Source organism: Psittacula echo (assembly GCF_963264785.1).
Source record: "Psittacula echo genome assembly, chromosome: 1".
Classification (NCBI taxonomy): Eukaryota; Metazoa; Chordata; class Aves; order Psittaciformes; family Psittacidae; genus Psittacula; species Psittacula echo.
This window is the reverse complement of record NC_137735.1, coordinates 109,746,747-109,769,290: the sequence shown is the minus strand read 5'-3', so window position 1 is coordinate 109,769,290 and position 22,544 is coordinate 109,746,747. Positions and strand designations below refer to the sequence as shown.

The 22,544-nt window shown below is 43.5% G+C and overlaps 1 protein-coding gene across 2 annotated transcripts in view; it reads right to left on the bottom strand.

Moving 5' to 3' along the window:
• Window positions 1-22,544, bottom strand: part of ETV6 (ETS variant transcription factor 6) — a 136,918-nt gene that overhangs the window by 104,726 nt on the left and 9,648 nt on the right. The window contains exon 1 of one of the 2 annotated variants that reach the window (XM_080628909.1): window positions 5,692-5,919. The exons of the other annotated variant lie outside the window; for it this stretch is intronic. Coding sequence (XP_080485035.1) covers window positions 5,692-5,694 — 3 coding nt within the window. The 5' untranslated portion in view covers window positions 5,695-5,919. Of the gene's footprint in view, window positions 1-5,691; window positions 5,920-22,544 lie in introns of those variants that run through there. 2 annotated transcript variants of the gene reach the window in all.

The following is a 22,544-nucleotide window of genomic DNA, read 5'->3' as shown; positions in this document are numbered from 1 at the left end:
CAAAGGCAAAACAGAAGCATCAGAGGAAGGATCGTTTTGAATCCTATTTTACAATTAGGAAGACAGGTATAGGAAGAACCAGGAAGTTGCCTAAATCCCATTTTGACCCTCAACCCACATGGCCATGTTTCTGGGGTTACCTTGCCACTCTGGAAACAGAAAGGCAAACTGTAAGACTGTAAGTAAAATGACACGGATATCGCACAAAAGCTCTGAGAAGGCAACACTTCACTTTGTGTTTTAGCACTGATTTTAAACACCCTCCCTAGGAGCACTTCTGATGTCTAATGCTCCTCCTTGTCAAAGCATTGACTGAAATCTTTCCACTCACAAGTGGTAGCAGAGATGGCCTGCATCAGAAGAGGGCTGTGCACCCTTTCCAGAAACACGTCCCTCCTCTGCCACAAGAATCAGGACAGAGGCACTCCAGCCCTTCCCACAGTTACGCAACGGCACAGATCCAGTTTGGAAGGCAGGTCTCCTTACCCAACCCAACTCAACTAAATGGCCTTAAAAACCAGCACACCTTTACTGCTGGCGCAAAGCAAAACAAGGGGGCATCAATCACCCCCGTCTAATCAAGCAGGGCGTGCTTAACGCTTGTGCTGAGGTGTGAAATTGTCGGAGGAGATGGGGAAGGAAAAAACACCCCAAACCTGCTTACAAGAAGCATGACAAAACACTTCTTCTGTTCCTACAGCGAAGAAGGTGACTAGGACAACTGCCCAAGAGTAGGAACATGCCCAGTATATGAGGACACACATGTTCCCTCTAGTAAGCACCCCCCAGCCCCTTCCACCACATGTCCTTCACCACAGTCCTGCTCACACATAGCGACGGCCGAGATTTTTGTTAGAGGAAAATTAACCAGATTTTTTTCCCAAAGCTGGCAACAGAGACACGAGACTTTTCCTGGCATTTCTCCTGTTTATACAGGACCTGCCAAACCGGTTGTGTGATTTTTATGCTGCCTTCTTTTCCACAAAGTCCTTCGAAAGGCAGAATAACAGAAAGCTACTAAGGAAAAAGTTTGGTTATACAGGTCCAAAGATCAAATGCAGTTGAAAATAATAAAAAATTAACCAGAATCTTGCTGAATTTATTTTGAATATCCAAAGACCACAGTTGTTTATGTTTAATATTAAGACTGCGTTGAAGTAGAGCAGTTGTTTTCTATAACAAGGGGCAGTCCCATTTCAAATTGTTTAACATCTAAATAGATGTTATGTGGCAGATAACATGAGAAAGAGGCACAGAGCAGTCAAATGAACTGCCCAAGGTGGACAGACCCGGGGACAGAGAGCAGGTCTCTGAGCATCCACCAGGCTTCCCTGCATATTAGGACATGCCACTTCCCCTTTGCACACGTGCCTAATTCCCAACCAAGACTGGGCTACTGAATATGGATATGGATGCTTTACCTCCAACACCAAACAGTTTCTAATCCCACAAAATTATGCTGCTTTGTCCTTCTACTATGTACTAGACAAAAAAATCATTCACCAATTGCAACTGCCTGACTACAAGTCCACCGCTGAGGATCTAAAGACCAGAAGTGGTAACAAATCTCTTAGTAAACATTTCCCTCAATGCACGCAATCCTGCTAAAAATCACAACATTGCACCAAAGACAGCCCTTTCAATTACTACAGAGGGTTTCTTTTAATGTTGAGGTTTGTTGGCTTAGGGTTGGTTTTCTCCCAGTATGACATAGCTTGAGTGCAGCAGCAGACTGTGCTACTACACCTTCCAAGTGGAACATTTGGCCTTCAATTCAGAAGAGATTTCTGTTTCAATATTAAATTTGCTATCCACATTCAAATTCCTGCAGCAAAATGAAAAATAACAGGCAAGTTTAGCTTCCTATTCAGAGCACTCTTGTCTTGCTCTAGTGTCTATGCTACGGGCATGAGAAAAAAAAGCTGTGGGGGAAGGAAATCAATTGAGTGTACCAAACCAGTCACCCTACTCACCGAGCCCCTGTGCCCACTGTTTACTCAGGTGTTCCTATCTTCCCCGATGGCACAGAAACCACAGCCTTCCCCTTCAACACTCTCACCCATGAGGCCACCTCACACACAAGGAGCTCGCCACTCAGATGGCCCTGCTTTAACTGACTCGGTAAATATTCATTTTCTGTATAATAAAGGATGAGATAAAACCTTGAGCAAATAAAAGGGCAAAGTTCTAGTGTACAGCTGCTCCTCATGGGCCACTTTGCGCTGACACACCTGCTTCTTTGGCAACTGGTTTTGCTCCCAAAGGCCTGGGCTTTGCAGGGCTGGGTGATGTGCTCATACAGGATCTGCCTGTCAGCCAGAAGGGTCCCAAAGTGGTTTAGGAAGGATTTAAAAGCTCGCTGCCCAACAAATGAATGGGTGCCCACCTGAAAGCAAAACCAAAATCATTCACCAGGTTCCAGTTGTGCCATAAAGGCAGCTGTGTGGGAGCCCTTAAAACCAGCTTACATGAGAACAGCCATTCCTCCTGACCCTGCAAGCCCTACAGAAACACCATCCCCTACAGTTGTAAGCTCTCTGAGCTGGTCCAGCTCTCTTCATGGCCACCATGGAAGGGTTCAAAAGTAATACCCACACACATAACCACATAGCAATGTGAGAGAAAGGATCCCTCCTAACAGCCCAGATACTTATAACTTGTGTGGATCAGACTTCACAGGCATGGTGCAGCCATCCTACGCAGACTCCTCCTCTAAAGCATGCACCCTTGAGCTGCTTTTAGGCTCAGACATAGAGGCATCCCACTGATGGAAAGTGTGGTTTTCTGCATCAGGAGAATCCAATCCGAGTTAAACAGCACAGCACATGCTGTATGCGTGACGGGATGGTATCAACGGAACAAGATGCATTCATCGTGCAACTAGCAACCACTCTACTTGCCTCCTGCCTGCTAAGCCAGTGCTAAAATTACATAACTTAGTATGTCACAGAAAACTGTATTTCTCTATTTACACCAAAAGCTTCTGCTCTTCCTATCTCCATCCGGACTGGAATCCTAGCAATAAAAATACAGAGATCCAAGGCCCCAAATGGGAAGTGCTAAAGCTACCAACACATTTAAAAGCAGAGCAGTCTGGTTTGTATGGAAACCTAAGATTTTTTGTTGGATTAGTTGATGTAGGTGGAAGAGTGGAAGGCTCCAGGCAAAGCTCTGCTATCTTTCAACACACGCACATATGTGTGCACATATGCTTACATTATATATGCATACTACTACATACTGCTATTGCCACTTTTAGGCTAATGTCAATATTCATAACAATAATCGGGAACCTGTGCTGAAACTCATCTCAACCTGCAACCGTGTAAAAACAAATTCAAGATCTTGGTCCTTGGTGTTGCATTAACTAATCTTAAAAAGACTGTGAGCAAGCATGCACTATCCTACTGACACAGGGAACTACAGGTTTTGCTGAACACTGGGAACTGCAAAAGTAGAAAATGGAGATACTGGTATCTTTGTTAGTGAGCAGAACTACCTGCTCCTTAATACTTGCAATAGCTGGCTGGTGACATCGTGACATATTGCAGCATGACAATATCCCTTGCCATAGCTAAGCCTGTAATTACAAAACAGCCGGAAAAAAAATAAACGCATCAACCCTGTTGAGAGATGCATATAGCACCCTTGGCACAACAGAAATTATTATGAGATAGAGAGAGAGCGCCTAGTCTGGGGAAAGAATGAGGAAGTCTGTTACTAAGAGACAGGTGAAAATTTAGGGGCACAAATTTTCCAGTGCATGGGAGAAAAGAAAAATGGGAAACACTGACAGCCCCAGGTAGAGCAAAGAACACAGAAAAGAACCACATCTCACGATGAGGATGGAAAAGAGAGCAAGTGGAAGGAAACAACATAACCTCCTTGGTCTGCAGAAGCAAAGACTCTTACCACCAAGGTTCAACTATAAAAGCTATGTAAGTCAGAAAAAACATGAATGTCTTTTTATTAAAGGTGATGCACCAAGCGTACAGCATGCCAACAGTCTCAAAAGGGGTGTATCAGCCTAAGAAAACCACCCAAAGCAACTGTCATGAAGCAAATGTTGGCTAGTGAATTTTACAACTGTGTTAGTTAATGGGAGTCAATTGTAATCTCTTCATTTCAATTTATACTGGACCGACCACAAATTCCTATGTAGTCAAAGCTCAGGGTTTAGTAAACAATTGCAGGGATTTAATTGCTGTCCCTTACCACCCTGCCACCAGAAGTAACAATCCGAAGCAGACTAGGCAGAAGGAATGCATGAGTGCTCTTTATCTACTCGAGAGCAAAGTCCAGGGGCTTACCTGAAGCCACTGGGAGCTCAAACCCAAGCAAAAGTGACCCTCAGGTTAATCAGAGGCAGTTGATAAGCTACACACAGTGACTGCATCAGCAGCTGCAGAGTTAATGTAAGTAGGATGGTTCACTCTATCATTTTCGTAACTTGAGCTTTGGCAACAAGGAGTTTCAATCACTTAAGCTCAAGGAGAAAGCAACACTCTAGTGGAGGTAAGGATGTGCACATAAACAGGAGAGAGTAGTGGGGAAACTGGAGTTACAAGGTACACTGCAAGAGCAGTGAGGGCACGTCTTTAGTGGCCAGTCTCTCAAGACATTCTTTTTTCTACTAAAGGGTGCTATTTAAGACATGCAACCTACACCACTATTCAAAAAAAACGACAAAGCCCCCACACCACGCTCCTCAACTCCAAAAAATCAAGGACAAGTTATAAAATCTGTGTTTTCACACATTACCTATACCCTTAAAACATCTACCTCTCCCTTCCCCATATGCACAGATCACCCCTGAACTCCTGGCTGCCAACTTGTACAGCAATGAGGGTAATCCCAGGGGCAAGTGCTTTGATCCCTGACACAGATTTACACAGGCAGTTTGTATCATTAAAGAACATTAGCATTCACAAGACTATTTGCCTACCTATCTTTTTCTACATATTAATTCCAGACACTCTTGTTTTCAGAGAACAAGGGAAAAAAACAAGGGCTTTGTTCACTTACACACACTGATATCAGATCTAAGCCAAGAGTAGGCAAATCATCAGCACCCAGAGCACGAGGCCTAATACCTAAACATACACGTAAGGATGCAGTTGTCTGTGCTAACCGTCATTTGCCACACAGGACCTAACTGAGCTTTGAGAGCAGAAGGGGTATGACCACACGGCTCCTCTCTGCTCTTGTGCTGCACTTGAGGCTATGATTCCCTACTGCATCTATACAAGCTCTGTCCAAAATGCCATCTCAGACCTCAGAAAACTTCAGTTCTATATAAATAAATCCATACCTGATTATTCCATGTGATATACAAGCACTGTAAGGATGACTGTATGAACAATAGATGTCATACACTCTTCTGTGCTGTTACTCAGCTAGAATTTAAAAATACAAATTTTTTTTCAAAGACCTCTGAAGCCAATGGGGTCAGGGGAAATCTTGCAGAAAAAAAAAAAACAGAAATTATCTATTCAGTTAAGTTTTACTTACACCAGTGCAACAGATCTCCTTCATCGTTTTAAACCCCTGAAGTCTACCTGAACTTCAGTCTCATTTCCTTCAAGTTTCACGCAGAAAACAGGCTTCCAGACAACTTGGACATGGTTTTCTCCCTTTAAAAATACTTGAACCATAGATTAAATGAACTTTGACTCTTCTTAATCTCCTTACCATGGGGATGGCTGTTCACACTCCTCTTCACAGCTTGCCTTTGTCAAAGTGTCTCTAACAGTCACCCACAGTTAAGATTTCAGGTGGGGAACGGGCAGCAGGGGCAGACAGATGCAAAAGATGCTGCTCTCATGATGATGTTGTTTGTGATGAAAAGCCACAGAAGAAAACTCCTGCCTCTCTCAACTATGTCAAAGCAGAATTCTGTCAAGTACAACTCTTGTCCAAAGTTTCTCATCAGTGGCTCTAAAAGGAAATATTACAACCTATTTCCTTTTAAAACCAGTGTCAGCTCTTTCTGTCAAACCACAAACATCTGATCACGAAGCCCTTAATTAATGTTAAGCACCAGGTAATTCTGAGAGACAACTACACCATGGCACAAGAGAATGGCTCCAGCACTGAAGGAAAAGCCTGTTGTAACTCAGTAGGTCACAGCTACCTGCCTTTGAACAGGGCTGAGAGAGGGAACAAGCCTGTCTCTCACTACGGTCATTTCACTAACGTCCATGCTCATTGCTTAATCCTATCTCAAGTCCTGCATTGCATCCTTCCTAGCAAAACATGAAATCAGCAGGAAACAGAGATGTTTTACGGACTACATGCTGCTGCTGGGCACAAGCATGCTCATTCGCAACAACAGCTAAATTTAGTACAAAGGAGCAGGCCTAGAAGAAGGGATGCTCTGCACCACCAGGCTCACCAGACCATTTGCTTTAGCTTTTTTCCTCCTTTCCTTTTGGAAAGCACAGTCACTTCCTCGCTAGCTAGCAGGGGGATGAAAATTGAGCTGAGCAGATGTTGCAACGCTTGTGATAGAGGGTGACGAACATTAACATACAGAATACATGCATAATAGCCAGAGACGCAGAGGAGCCCTGGTCTGAAAGGAAGACCTCTTGACCCCAGGCAGTAACTGCCCAATGAAGCCAGCAGAAGGGTGGCTGCAGGTCAGACCGAGCAATGCTGGGATCACAGAATACATCATGGTAGCGAACTGCCGGCTGATTAAAGCTGCTAGGGATAATTTCAACTACCTGAGCCTGAAACTCAGCCTACAGGCAGACAGGAACAGCACCTCAGCCGCACAGCTCCTAAACCAAACCATGTGCCAGTGGTAAGTTTGTAGCATGGTTTAGGCTATGAAGGAGTCTCTTCATCCTCACCTACCCAGAGAACAAGGGGACTCTGCTGCAAGGCAAACCCTGTATCAGAAATGCTGAGACTGCACTGGCAAGGCCTGGGATGAGGCCAGGCCCATGGAATTGCCCTGCCTGCCTGGCTGATGGGAGAACAACCGGCAGCTGTGCTTGTTACACTGGCTTCAGCCTGCATGCTTTGCTTCCCTTTACAGCTGTGAGCAAGTGGGGGCTCCCCGCAAAACATCCCTTTTACACCAACCACGTTTTGCCAGTCCTCGGCAGATTTCAGGCACGCACATGCAGCCACTCACAGTGCATCATGTCAACAGCATTGCCACCTCCCTCCTCCATGCAGCACCCTTCAAAGGAAGCCCATATCTCACACCCAGTTTCCAAGGCTGCCTCCCCAGCCAGTGGCAGAGTCAAGTGGCCCAGCTCCTGCACTGCGTGCAGGGATACCAAAGCATGGTGAGCACGCTTGGGAAGAGGGGATACACACCCAGCCTGTGGTAGGGTGGTTGCTGCACCAAGGTGCTCAAGAAGCCACACGGTGAAGGGGATTCTGAAGAAAAGACAAAGAAATTGAGGCTCCGCAGAGAGAAAGGTCTGGGCTGGCTTTTGCCTAGACAAGCCCAACCCAAGAAGGCAGGATGCTGTCAGCACTCCTCATCTAAGCAGTCTCTCTGAACCACTTGAGCTTTGACTGCAGCATGGGTCAAGATACATCTGGGATGGCTCTGCAGCACTGGAGCATGCGAATCAAGTCATGTCCCCCACCACACACCCTCTCTAGAAGCCCTTCTCCACCAACAAATAAAGCAATTCCCACTGCCAAAAATCCCTACCATCTGCTTTCCGTATTTCCCTATAATGGAAAAATAGATTCTCTGCTATTTTTAAAACGGAATTAGTTTGCAGTCTTAACTTTTTTTGCTTTTTAATAAATATCTCATCTGTATCTCAATATGTAGATGCCACTAAGAAAACAGGCTTCAGATGGCAGGAAAACCTGGCTCAGGAGACCACAACAGGCCCCAGGACAGTGAGAGGTAAATCCCACTGAGATGGGTATCTCAACTTCCCAATTTCACCATTAAAAGAAAACAACTGTAGGCAGGTGGGGTAGAGATGGACGGGACAAATAATACAGTGATAAATACTTGAGGCAGCACCTCTTCAAATCTGGTTTAATTACAGCCAGAACATCATGTCTGACCAGGTCTTCAACCAGATTTCTCCAAGTCCAACCCAGTGACAAGATGATAAGCTTCCATATCTACTTTAATTAAATAGAGTGGAAGACACTCAACAGTTTTTAGGACAGACATTTACAGCAGAGGTCTCAAGATGGGAATTAATACAGAGAAGTTTCTGATTTTCAAAATAAATCCTTGTAGTTACGGAAAAATGTGTTTCCTCTGAAAATGGATATAAACACTTTTTTATTACCAAGGAAAAAATCTATTAAAAATAATTTCTTTTGACATTTTTCATGGGAAATGCCACTTACAGCAGTTCTATTTCTATGTAATAAACACACTACACAGATGTAAGAACCCGCACCACATCCAATGTATTTGGTTAATTTAAAAAAAAGGCAGACAAACACTAACTCATCTCCTCCTGCAAATTCCATATATGTGCATGAATTTATGTACTACAAAGAAAGGGACAGAGTAAATCTCACGTTAACCCCTTTCTTTCCTCTTTAAACTCCTGCTTTATTTCTGAAGTGCATACTTTAAAGTTAACACATCAACATGTCGCCAGATTTCTAAAAACTGCCCTGTGAAGTGTCTGGAATTAACACTGTACATGCACGTATGTGTAGTATATTAGCTGGTGCTCATGTTAACAGAAGAGCTAGGGTGTTAAAGGAACAGCTAAACAGACAAAAGTAATGTAGCAGCCTTGAAAATTAGCCTAAAAAGCTTAGCCCTACTGGTCTTGTCAGAACCAAACATGGAAACTATAAAATCTCTGTCTTGGAGTCTGCCCTAAATCCATTCATAGGATCCATACACACATTGCAAAGAGTTAATTTATTGTTTTGCTTCATCTGTACTAGTGCAAAAAGGCAATGACAGATAAAGCTTTCCCTCCAGATTGCTTATCAACATCTCCATAAATAGGGCTCCCATTAAAATGTGAGAGTGGGTACATTTGATCAGGGACCTCAAAGATAGCACACTTCCAAGACTTTGAACCGCCTGGGTCATTCTCCACATTCCCTGTGTACTCACCCCCAAAGGGCCACACTCGTGTTCTCTTACTAGTGTAGGGTCACGATCCTGCCATCAGACCTGTGTAGGTGGGTATCTGCACATATGGAGTCCCAGTGGACTCATTGATACAGAGGTCTATCTATGCAGATCTGATAGCGGGATCAGGCTGGAGTCCATAGTAAGGGCTTGTCTCTCCTTGGCTTTTGGGAGGTTTAGATATTTTGTGTTGTAACCTAGGAGAACTATAACTCAGCAAAAATTCACAGCAGACAGGCTGTGCTGATGGAAAAGAGGATGCACATTACTGCCTTTCATCTCTGTTTAAAACACCTTGCCTACAGAAAGCAACCAAGCAGCACAGCTATTGCACATGAAGCCATTGCCCAATTTTTATTCTGGAGTGGCTTCCCATACAGAGACAATTCTGGAATCAAAGTATTTTTGTCCCAGAATAATTATGCTGCTAGTAACGTGGGCAACCTATTCCATGGCAACTATATTACAGCAGGATAGCCATTCTAGAAGAACTAAGATGGTTATACACCCCCATACACACCCCCAGAAGACTAGGCCATAAGCAATACAGGATAGATCCGAATGCCAGCTAAAAAACAGTGGGAGTCTTCCAATGACTTCAGTGGGCTTTGGCTGAGGCACTGTGTAAAGGAAATTGCTTAATTCCTGTGTATTTTTAAAAAGGATTCTAAAAAAGAATCATATAAAACTGAGCTGCAAGCCTCCAGGCATTCAGCCACGTGAGTAATCCCACCAAACCCAGCGGGACCCATGTGCATCTGTGGAAGTGTGTTCTTGGTGTGCAAAGGCTACATCTATACATCAAGAGCAGACAGAGCAAATTATTAACCCTTAACTTCCTCACCAAGAAGCAGTCCAAGAGAACATCTCAAAGCACGTTCAGCCACGATATACAACCACGACATACACCTTGCTTTAATCTACAAGCCTCTTTTTTTAATTTGAGCAACATGAAATTAGTAGTGGGAATTAAGGACATCAAGGTGACAAGCACTGCAATCAATTCCTTCCCCAAAAAATTCACTCCACACAATGTTTTGTCTTTTCTGTGGGATTTATTTTGTGGTTGTTTAAGCACAAGTGATTTTTTTTTTTTTAAGGGTAAAATCTTTCCATCTAAAAATTCTAACCAGATGTGGATTTCAGACTTCCAAATTTGGGAATGTTCAGATCAAGAGCCGTTGTTTTAGTCTTTTAACCACGATCATCACTGTAAACATAAAAGTTTTCAATTATTTCACCCTCAAACCATCAAGACGCTCAACCTATATTTGGCCAAAATCAAGTGCAGGTCCAGAAAATCCCCGCTGTTTCCAGCCCCCAGGCCTGAGTCACAGACCTGAGATCACGCAAGTTTTGCACGATTCTGCTAATTTGGCTATGAAAGTTTAGCAAAATTTGTGATGCACATCTCATGTATGGCAATTACCTGGGTGAGCTAAGGACAAGTTTCAAAATTGGTATATATGCCTTCCCTCAATCTGCATCACAAATTGCAAGTTTCTATGAGGGGGGGAGTATGTTCCTTTCTCTTTCTTCAGTCAGGCTCGATTAGTTGCTAATCCTGACCTTCTGAGATGTTGCAGAGAGGAGTAATCCCTTTCTGAACCACCAGTTCTATCTACCCCATGCACCTTCCAAAACAAAAGAGAAAAGGAGAAAATATTCCCTCTGTTATATACCTCTAGCTTTCTACCAACCATTTAATAAATTTAATTTAACCTTTTATTAAATCATTTAACCATTTATTAAATCGCTGTGTAGATGTTATTTAAATAATTCTTAACCCTTCTTGCTATGGAACTGGATGTTAACCCAATGCTTCCCAATTTGGTAATACCTTTATGGCAGTAACCAAGTTCTCTCCTCTTTCCATTTACCAGTCTTCCCTTTCACCTTTCACTCATCTTCAGACACCTATTCACCTCCTTTAATCCTTCACAGAATTTACCTCTCCTCTGTGGAAACTACGTTATCTACGTGTATCAAACATCCCAGACATCAGCCCATCCTTGCTACTAGCTTGTGCTTACGTTCTGTGGAACAAGGTGTTGCGGGATTGCTGCATGCTGTACAGGCAGCAGCACAGTTAAAGTGACTCCCAGCACTATAAGGCAATACAGCAGCATTTATCTTGTGTTTTGTTTTTGACACGTGGGGAATACTGAGGCACAGGAGCACATAGGGAGCTTGACAAGTCACCCATAAGAAAGTGGACAAAAAACCCACTTCAGACTCTTTAGGGAGCATACAGTAGTCAAATTCTAGGCAACAACAAAAGTAACAGGCAACACCATATAATGCACATAACATTATGATATGTATAATACACATTGCACTTAATGTAGCAGATAACAATAACATACATTTTGATCCCAAATTTATGAGCTGGAATTTTGATCACAAAATTATGAGCTGGTGGTGTCACCCTTGGTGCCTGACTTTAATACACTGGCTCACTCTCACTCCTCCTTGATATCTGTGTAAATATACACATACAGAAGCATAGAATGATAGAATCAACTAGGTTGGAAAAGACCTTTAAAATCAAGTCCAACCATTACCCCAGGACTGCCAAGTCCACCAGTAAATCATGTCACTGAGCATGACCATCACTGACCATGTCATCTACAGAGTTTTTGAGCACTTCCAGGATATCAGCAGCAATTAGTAATGGAAACTCCCATTGGTTCTGATCAGAATGGGTTAAGTCCTGATGCTAAGATTGGCACAATCCCCAAAATCCTATATATATCTATATAGATATCTATCTATATATATCTATATATCCTATATATATATCTATATATCTATATATCTATATATCTATATAAAATATATATATTTATATATAATATATATAATATATATTATATATAATATATATAAAATATATAATATATAATATATATATTATATATATATATCTATATATCCTATATATATCTATATAGATATCTATCTATATAGATAGAAAGAAAACAAGTACACACATTCCTGAGAAACAATCCTGAAACTCATTCTCTCCTAAACAATCTCATTGAGAAAAACCTAACCCAGGTGAGAGTTCTGAATCATACCCTTCCAAAAATCAGCAGCAAGATGATCAAAATGCTCAGAGGCATATACTGAACTAAGGTTGGCTTACGGAGGAAGGAAAAACGAACGGCGTCTCACATGACGTATGAGAAGGACTCAAGCGGCAAATGGAGTTGTAACACTCTTTCTAGGCACTGTAATCCCACCACCCTGCAAACAGCTCCCGAGTCGAGACCCTGGAAAAGTTCATTTTCTTGACAATAAACTGCTGCTCTTACAAAAGCTAGGTTGGCTATCAAACCTTGGGCTTCATTAAAGCAGCTTCCAATGCTGACCTAAGTCTGCCTCTTCACATAATCGTGAAACACCTTACGCCAACTGCAAAGACTGAAGCTCTCTCTGAAGACAGACAAGTGGATATATGGGAACAGTCATTGTTCATCTGGTCTGGCATTTGTTGTTGGTTTAGGTGGTTGGTTCTTTTAAACAGAGTAACTATATTGCTTAAATGCTCAAGGGATGACTAACAGGGGTCATTACACTGCTGTATGAAACTGTTTGCTTGGGGATCTTGTGCTCCCTCTCTGTGACTGTTCTGGGTGCACCAGGAGTTTCTTTTCAAGTTAACTCCATCCAAGAGCCAACTGTCAAGGCAGTTTCGTTTGTCTCCATGTCCTGCTACCCAATTGGTAACACTTCGCCACTGTAAAGATGATTGTTTGCTCCATCTCCTGCATCCTTAATAAGACAGGTTCTACAGGCCAGATGTTGACACCCTTTACACCAGCTTTCTCCTGGCTGTCAGCCTGGCTGATGCTCCTGGGTTGGTATAAGTGGAATCAGCCCTGCAGTTTGGGTTCAGTGAGCAATACTGTTCACAATGCTCTGAAAGGAGGGCATGGCACAAGAGCTATTGCCATGCTTATCATTAAGCATGTGCTTAAATGTGCTGTTGAACAAGTGCTCAAAGAATCAGGCTAGAACAGGTTGCTACTCCTATCTTAGAGTGGCAGATGCTAAATAAGCTGTTCCCTTTTCACCACTGCTCCTCTCTGCCTCAGTTTACCCATTAGAAAATCAAAGGAAATTACACTGATTTACTTTGTTAAGCCTTTGGAAACAGTGGCCGAAACATGAAACAAAAGCTGGGCCTTGCTCCACCATGGAACCAAGATCCGGTTACCACCCACTACAGGCTTTCAGGCAGGAAGTCAAATCTTTCTCAAGATGGACCTTACACAAGCTAGAGGAAGGATTCAATCTCCCAGGGACCAGTACCTAGCATGACCATTATACATTACAGATCTGCAATAGGAGAATACCCAGCTACCTCATCTCTTCTCCCAGGAGCAGCGCATGTCACAAGATGTGACCTGTGCTGTTCCTCACTCTCCCTCTGTAGTTTTTAGAAGGGCTGCACACACACCACAGACACGTGCAGACCAATGCCCACCAGCTCTAACACAGCTGTTCCAACAGAAGCGTGTACTGTGGACTCAACCATACCAGTGAAACTGCACTCATGCCGGAAGAATTTGTTTCACTGGTGGACAGCAGGGATTTTCACAGCACTAAGGCTTTGCTACGTGGCCACATTTATCCTCAGACCACTCTGTCAATACACTGCCTGCTATTCTCGTCCGTGTAAAGCACTGATATAGCTTCAAAAAGATTTCTCTTCCTTTCTCTGCCCTGTACTCCCACACTCTCAGGAAGCTGTTTGAGCCTCTCAACCTCTCATTTTCTAATTTGCTATCCCTCTACACACACAACACACGCAGAGTCCTCAGCAGCTCTGCTTCCAACCACAGGTGGCCAAAAATCCACCACAACCTCAGGACCGTGGGAGTGAGGAGGGGTACACAAACACATGCAGCACCACTACTTGAGATGTAAGTGGAGAGCGAGCCCCGGTTCCAAGAAGTGCACAGCGAGGTGCATTTGTACTCACCGCAAAGTGGCTCCAAGTGCGAGCAAAATTCCTCAGGGGTCCCCCAGGGAAAGAAAACTCTTCCAGGAACCTATCCCCCTGCCCTTTCTCAAAGCATTTAAGAACCCACAGTTCTTCACAGGGATACCCAGCAGGCAAGGGAAGATGCTCAAAGGGAGCTCCTTCCCCCAGCACTTCAACCACCTTTTCGTAAAGCTTCTGACTGAAGCTCAAATTGGCACCTAACCGACAAAGGAAACCTTATCTCACCCGTAAAACATGCAGGAACAATCTTTGGGAGTAATGGGAGAGGAAAGAAAGAAATGACCTGCGGAGAGTCAGAGATTATTATTTACAGGGCTGAAAACATCCTCCCACACATATACATACACCTTTCCTCGTCTGTTGTACTGGTCCCAAGTAAAACTTGCACAATTAACATTGCCTGAGCTGAGCTAATTCACAGATGGATCCAACAAAAATAAGTCCCTGAAACTGAAGTAAGCCCAGCAGGAGCAGCTCCAAAACCCCCTGTCCAGCTACTCAACTTAAAAGGGACACAGATTCTGTGCCTCCTCCCAAACAAGGTGGCAAACATTGACCATTTCAGCCTAGGAAAGGAAAAGGAAGGCAGTAACCCCTGGGAGCCAACTGTCAGGTCAGAGCCACTGTCCCTTAACAGTGCTTAAGAGTCCACACCACCAGTGACGCAGCAGCACTGGCAAGACTTATTTTATAGGGAAGTGTTCTAGTTAAGGCTTCTTTCCTTTTTAAATTTAACAAAACCAAAAACATTCAGCATTGGACCTCTTCACTGTCTGATAACTATCCAATCCATGCTGAACAAGTTCTACAGTACTACTACCTTGGCACCTAGGTACCTGTGTATGATGCAAAGTGCTCAGCTGGGGTGGTAGAAGAAAATCACATCTCTGAGATAGGACAGGACACAAAACCAAGGTAGACAAGCACTTCAAATAAATCTGAAAGCAGATTAACAACAAATGGAGATTTCTTCCAATCGCAGTACACACGAGGAATTGATAATAAAATTACAGCCAGATGAATGGAAGACAGGTGGACCAAACATTTGGACCAAACAAAGCAGACCAAACAACTGAAGACAGCAGTTGACCCAACAAGAAATAGCTCCTGCATCAATTTCATACTTCTCAGAGATGTTCTCAGTGGTTTACATTTTGAAGTGGCTGGAGGCAATACAAACCCTCCCTCAGTACGTAAGCCCAGTTACGTTTTCCAACTTGCAGGCTCGGGAGGAAAAGATGCCTCCATCTGATGCACTTAGAGCCATGGAAAGCAGACTTGTACCACAGCCAGTAAGTATCTCTGCCTTCTTTCTCTGCCATCAATAGTGCACACACATCAAAGACAGGTGATTCATTTCAGCAAGGTCAGCCCTGTTGAGCCTCAAGTTGCAAAGTCTTGAGCTGGTGCAGGGGAGGAGACAGGTAATCAGACAGCAATTCACCTCTTGCAGCTGCAGAGACCAACAGCATCAGTGCTACCTACTGTTCGGGAGCAAGAATGGTCAGTGAGTCGTCTCCTCCCCAGCCAGGCTGTCTGTCAGACAGGGACATCATGCAGGCTCAAGAGTAAAGAGGAAAAACAAATGCTAGTTTGTAGCATCATTTCCTATTTTTGTTGCTGTTGGTGCCATCATCTGCTAATCAGAAGTTATCATTATTAGAAAACACATCTGTATTCTGAGGGAAAGGTGTTGTTTCAGTCAACTTCCCCAGGCTGAGTCAGGGCAAAACCAAATGAAGAATGAAGTTCTGAAATGCCGAATCACTCTGCTTTGTACGAGAATGCCTCAAAATAAAAAATAATAGGAATTAAAAGAGAAAACTGACTGTGATGTTAACAAATCTCTAGGAATCTGACCAGACTTCTAAGAGTTTGCAGCATTTCTCTAAAACCAAATGCATTTTTTCCGCTCCTGTTCAAGCCTTCAGAAAATGAATTAAAAGTAGTGATTTTACTTGTGTGACAAAATCTGTGTCTTGACTAGCTTTCACTATGGCCAGTGCCACTGACTAATAATGAGTTTTCCTTTATCAATTATCTCTTGTTCAGTTATCACTATAGGCTTCAGCCAAATCCTCTTGAAATCAGTGGAGTACAGAGATCAGGTCCAATCAAACACAATTGTCTTATCTCCAGTAAGTACTTGGGTCTTGGAAGAGCAACTTCTTTCCTCCTTCAGCTGCAAATGTTTCTTTAGGTTTCCAGATACCTTTGGAGGAGGGAGAAGAATTTCCCAAGTCTTTACCACAACAACCATCTAAGCTGTTATCAGCCAAAAGAAACCATTTCACTAGAATCTACCCCAATCAATAACGTTGGGGTAACACCAAACTGATACCTCAGCAGTTCTACACTGTGCAGGTTTTAATACTAATTTTCATTACATTTTAAGTTCATTATCCTAGCCACGGTTCAGGCCTCCTTTCACGCACTAAAAAACACAGTGGTATCTTTAGGAGTAATTCAGATAGAGTTTGAAGCAGAAGTTTAAGAAAAAAAGCCAAACTATCCAAAATCATCCCCAGTACTGTTAAACCCTGGGTCCTGCTGCCAATAATCCTGCAGTACTCATCACCCCAGCAAGCTGTTGGGGCAAGATCATTAGTAATTATTTGTATTAGAGGCACAAGCAGTTTCCACCCATGATCTGACTCCATTTTGATAGGTGTTATCATTTTATGAAGCCGCAATCATATTAAATGACTTCAAGGTCACAGAGAATGCAGTGGCAGAGCAGACACTGAACTAAAACCTCCTGTATCACCATACTGTACCTTTAACCCAAGCCTATCCTCCCTGTCCAGGACAATGAGTATGTATATACCAGGCCAGGCTGGTACATTTTTATAACCATGTTGCAAGGCCAGCGTGGAAGATACAAGAAAAACAAAGCAAGATCTATGATCTGGCTTGGTTTTCTCAGAAAGGCTGCCCCAAATACCTTTCACCGCACATCCAATACAAAGCTTATACACCAACTTCCCAGGAAAACTGCGGCAAGCATGGCTCACAAAGCTGTCGTGCATGGACTGAAAATATTTCCGTGTTTGCATGTCTGGAGGACTCAATTTTAACAGATAATTGAAACTATGAAATGACCTCTAGATTAAGCACGTGGGACTAACTTCCTCCCCTGACTCAGAGAGCCTTCATGCTTTGCTGCATGGTTAAACAGCTCCAGAGCGTCTGTCAGCATCAGCGGTACAGAACAGCATAAATTCGCAATGAAAGCAGAAGGGGTCTGGCAGTCAGTGTTCTCAGTCTCTCTCAGAAGACTCAAAAAGTGCAAGTGTCTCCTTTTATTAAAGCAGCATTCTCCTACAATTAAACCAAAACAGCACAGCCAAGGTGCGCTCAGAAACACAAAGCAAGCCATAGCACGGTTGGAAGTCTGCGGATGACAGCAGTGGGGCCTCGCACTAATACCAGAAGGCTCATTCACAGCTCCAGGCAACAGGTCTACCCTTCACACTACAAGAGCAAACCATGCTGCTTCAGACCCTTGGCGTCGGCTGGCATAAGAAAAGGAGAGATCACTTCTCAGTACAACCACCACCATGTTTTCCTGATCCAGTGACCACTTTTCCTGTAGCTACTCCATCTAGCCTAAAGGGATGATTCTTGTAAAGAAAGTAGGCGTGCACCTTTAAAAGCTTTGGTTCTGATGTCAGGTAACGCAGATCTGGCCAAAGCTTTACTCTGAGTTTCATCAACACTTTAATCCCAGATCAACTGGCACCGCCGCCTGAAAAACGTGCAAAACTGCCCTCCTCTTGTTCCCAGCTGCTCATTCCCACCACCTCCACACCATGCTCTGCCTTGCGCTAGCACAAGCTGTCCATTTTCACCTAGATCTGCTGCCCTATCCAGGACAGGGCCGCCCAAACGTTTGTGCCAGCCCATGGGAGGAGGAAGGGGAAGGGTGGGACAAGATCTTGCAGGGTGCTACCACCTTATCTTGAATTAAGAGTCTCATCAAACTACTTCTTCAGCAAAATAACAAAGGCATACTCTTGCAGTGCCTTCAAAGAATAGTTAAAGCAGCTTCACGTCAGCTCCAAGTTTGATATGGGCAGATATGGGCAGATACTGCTTCACAGAGGCACTGCTGGAGGCAGTGAAGGCTGGTATGACAGTATCATACAGCCACACCATAGAAGAATTCAAGAACTAGCAGGCTCAACCTAGGATGAAGACCCAGGTCCCCTGCTCAAGTCACAGTTTTCACTTGCCTCACCACATCTTGAGCAGGACTACTCTTTGTATCATGCGTAAAGAACCTCACCTCTTATGATGCCAAATCCTACTGTACTTCAAAAGAAAACATGTTATAGAATAGCCTGACAATACAACCCATGCCCTCCTATATGCATGTTACAGCAACAAATAGGACAGCGTATAGGGAGAATACCCTCACCCTGTGTAAACGGAAATGACAGACATAGAAGAGGCAAACCAGGAGGAGACTAGACACTACTTAGCCATGGGAAAAACAAACACCTCAGCGCAAATTCCTTGTGCCTGGAAAAACGCTTGCTGTTCAGAGCTTCTTAGCAAGCCCCTAGCCAGAATAATTAACAATGGGCAGAAGTGAGACCCGGGATGGAGAAAGAGAGGGCAGGAAGTTAACACGGCCACGTGAGCAGCCTGCTACTTTTGCACACCGGGATCTGTGTGCTGCCTTTTCATTTTTGGCAGAAGCTGTGCAAGCCAGCAGCAATGGGAAATCAGACAGGCTACAATTCTCCTTTCATCTGACATACTGTTAAGAAATCAAAGCTAAAGTACTTTCCACTAATGGGCTAAATCACTAAGTTTACCCCTGTACTCCCACATAGATTATCGAACCCTCACCTTTTTTTTCCACTAGAAGGACAAGATCAGATAGAATACTGCTGCTTTCTAAAACTAAGCATATCATTTAGTTCTTATTTCAAGTGAATTGAAGAACAAACAGACTTTGCAATCTCCAAGGGCTGTGTTTTCCCAGTAGCCTTGTCACCACCACTTTTAAGGACTATGGCTTCAAACATGTGAAAGGCGAGGTAAAACTGAAGGTACAAACCTGAAGGAAAATGCAGCATGGTGACTGTGCATGAACAAATCAGCTATCCATTTGGGAATGTGAGAAAGGGGCAGGCTGAGTGCTGAGAAAGGCAGGCATGAGAAAATTTAGCCTTGCCTCACCAGCCTGAAAACGAAGGCTGCATTCAAGAGTGCATTGTTAGCTGTTCATTTGTCCACAGATGGCATTCCAGCACCCACTCCTGCAGCACCATGAACCACACAGATACTCAAAGCCTGGGTGGGAAACTGAAGAGATAAGCAGCCTGGCACAAACAGCTAGGGTATCAGTAGGAAACTAGAGATGATCTAAAAAACTTGGGCAAATAAATACAGTCCTCAGTCACAGGATCACGTTACTGGTCTGCTTGCACACTGCGTTAGAAAAGTCCATATCCAGACTCTGCATGTGGGACACAGACATACTTTAACTCACTTTTGTATGGAATGATAAAACTGTGTTCAACACTGGGAAAACTGAGTATCTTCAGCTATCCACATCTTTTAGGAATTCATGCTTCTGTTTTGCTGTGTCGGTAACGGGTATTATGTCTTCAGACATTCAGGCAGCACTTAGGAACAGCAAAAGAGCCTATTCCCAGAGGGATCATCCAAGCTGGTACAGTGGGACAGGACCTCAGGAGACAGTTAAAGGTGAGCAGGTTATGCAGCAAAGACATCACAAGTTCAGCCCGGAGACAGGTAAGTATGTATCACATGACAGCAAGCTGCTGTGGTGTCTTGCCTGCTGTAGGACATCATTCTAGATGTGGGGCTTGGTAAAGGACACACAAAGCATTCACAGGTTTGATTTTCTCCTTTTTAGCCACCTCACTTTTTAAGTTCTAATTGCCCACTAACTGCATTGGTGCAGGACAAACATGGTTGGAGAAATAGCTCACCATGTACTGAAGGAAAGCATTTGGTGTACACAGGGTCTCAACAAGAAGGTCCTGTCTGCCAGCTTACTCACTTCTTAATCATTATGTGTGGAAAAATGAAGCCCAGGCATCCAGTAAACAACGCTTCCTCCTGAATTTTCTCAGCAATTAGGAACTTGAAAAGAAGGGTCAGGGACTGAAAGGCAAAGAGATTGAACTATCAAATCAAGATAGTCACGCTAAAGCAGGTTTCAGGCCTGCTGATGGAATACATTAATGGAAGTGCTGGAATTGTCCCTGTATTGTATAACACCTGTTCATCAGCCACACAGTCATGCAGTTACGTGTTCGGGCCATCGAAACAAACGCATCCCCGTCTTGCAAGGAACTGCGTTCACTTGTCTCTTATCAGCCATCAGAAGAGGTGCGGCTGACACAGCACGTAGCACTTGAATTATCCAAGAATCTAATTATTTTTTCCACCCTCCGTCAGCCAAATCTTTGGAAAAACCTAGAGAAATAAAATAGGTCAGGGCACTTTATGCCAATAAATGGCGTCACAGCCCAAGAGGAGAGTCAAGGACAGGAAAATCCCTAGGAATTTTCCCGAACTAAGTCCTTCATAACCTGAAGAACATTGGCCTCATGCATTTCAGATGGTCAGGCTACCTCTGCTTGAGGAAACGTCACAACAAGATCAAGAAACAGAGCAGAATGTCTGATTCACATGAGAGGTTTTCTCAGCTGCTATTTTTCCACTTGTCAGAGGCATCTGTACAGCGTCCAGCACCAAAGTATGAAAGCCCTAAATGAAAATGGAAAAACGCAGTAGTTCTGGTCAGCCCAAACGTCTAAGTTAGTACCACATCTCCAGCAACACCCAGCAGGAAATCCTCAGGGCAAAAAGCACAAGGAATAAACTCTCCCTTTCACAGCACCCCACAGGTTAGTGGCTTTCTGAGCCAAGGACTGCAGCTGTATCTTTACAACTAATGGTCCCAAATAGATCCATCCAGTATGAACTCTCTTTTAAAACCAATTGCCTGTTTGGCCCTGCATTACAACTCCTGGCAGTAAATTCGGTGACCTCGCTGTATGTTGTGGGAAAACATACCTCCCCCTCTTTAAAACTGCCAGATGCTTCCATCTGATCCTCCCTGTTCCCATAGGATGGGAATAACCCTTCCCAATTCAGCTTCACCCGGCCTCTGCCTCTTGTGACCTTCTAAAGCAGATTTTTACCCTTTCCACAGGAGTCTCAGTGGGCCCAGATGGTTGCAGTTGCTGCCACAACAAACTCCTTCCCTTCACATCGTAATTCCTTCACCCTCAATACCACCCTACTTCTCTGGCTCCTGTTTGCCTTCCACCACTAACCTCCGTTCCCTTTGCTTGGAGTAGGTATGTAGAAATATAGATACCAGATCTCTGTTGGGTTCAAGCAGTTTCCTGCACACATGGGCATGGAGAGCCACCCCATGTCAAAGCTCCCATCTTGCAGCAGTGCTGAATAGCTCTAAATTTCAGGGGGTGTGGCTATGAAGGTGGCTGAGCTGAGAGCAGCACACTCTGGGGGCTCTGCTCAAACCAGGGCAGAAGCTCCAACCCTGGGCTGCAGGACTGCTCACCTGGACTCCTGCCACCACCAATGTGCGTCCAGAAAAACCTGCAGTTTGTTGGAGTTTCAAGACTATGATGCAAACTTTCCTCAGAAAAGACAAAGGGACAAATTCTGAACAAAAAAAAAAAAAAAGTGCCTATTTTTCAAGTCTATGTCATTACTTTAATCCACGAGAAAAAAAAATAGAAATCACTGCAACTAAAAAAGAAATATTTCATTTGCTTAACAAAAAATGCTTGTCATTTATTAAGTAATATCACCTTAAAATGTACCATGTTCCTTCTCATGTGCAATTATCAAAACTAGTATTTTTTGCAGAACTACTTTATGCTCAGGGTTTTGACGAGGGACACTGCACTTGTAATTACATTTCACTGTAAAGCCAAGTGCTGTGTATCATAAACAGCATGTAAAATAAAACAAAAGTAAAACCAACCACCCAGCAAATGATTTGTTATTTCCCAATATAAAACCCTAACTAAATCTGCATAAGGCTATCCAATTACTTAAATAGATACTTGTAGACATTGTATAGATTAGCAGAAAGAACTATATTTAGGTTGAAGACCATATTTAGCTGCACATTGATATGCTTTAATGGCTGTCCAACACCGTGAATCGCTCACTCTTCAGGAACAACTAAAAAGTACACATGCAAAACAATGTAAGAATTGATTCTGTACATCCATTCTTCCATTTGCCATTAAAAAAAGGCAAGTCACAATCAAAGCGCGATGCAAAAATCTGCACAAATGACAACACTTCTCAGAGAGAGAGGCAGCTCAGTGACCGCCTGCAACATTTGGCCAGGGAATGAAAGCAGCAACTCTCATGCCCATGGCTGCAAGCTCCGGTTGGGACACCATT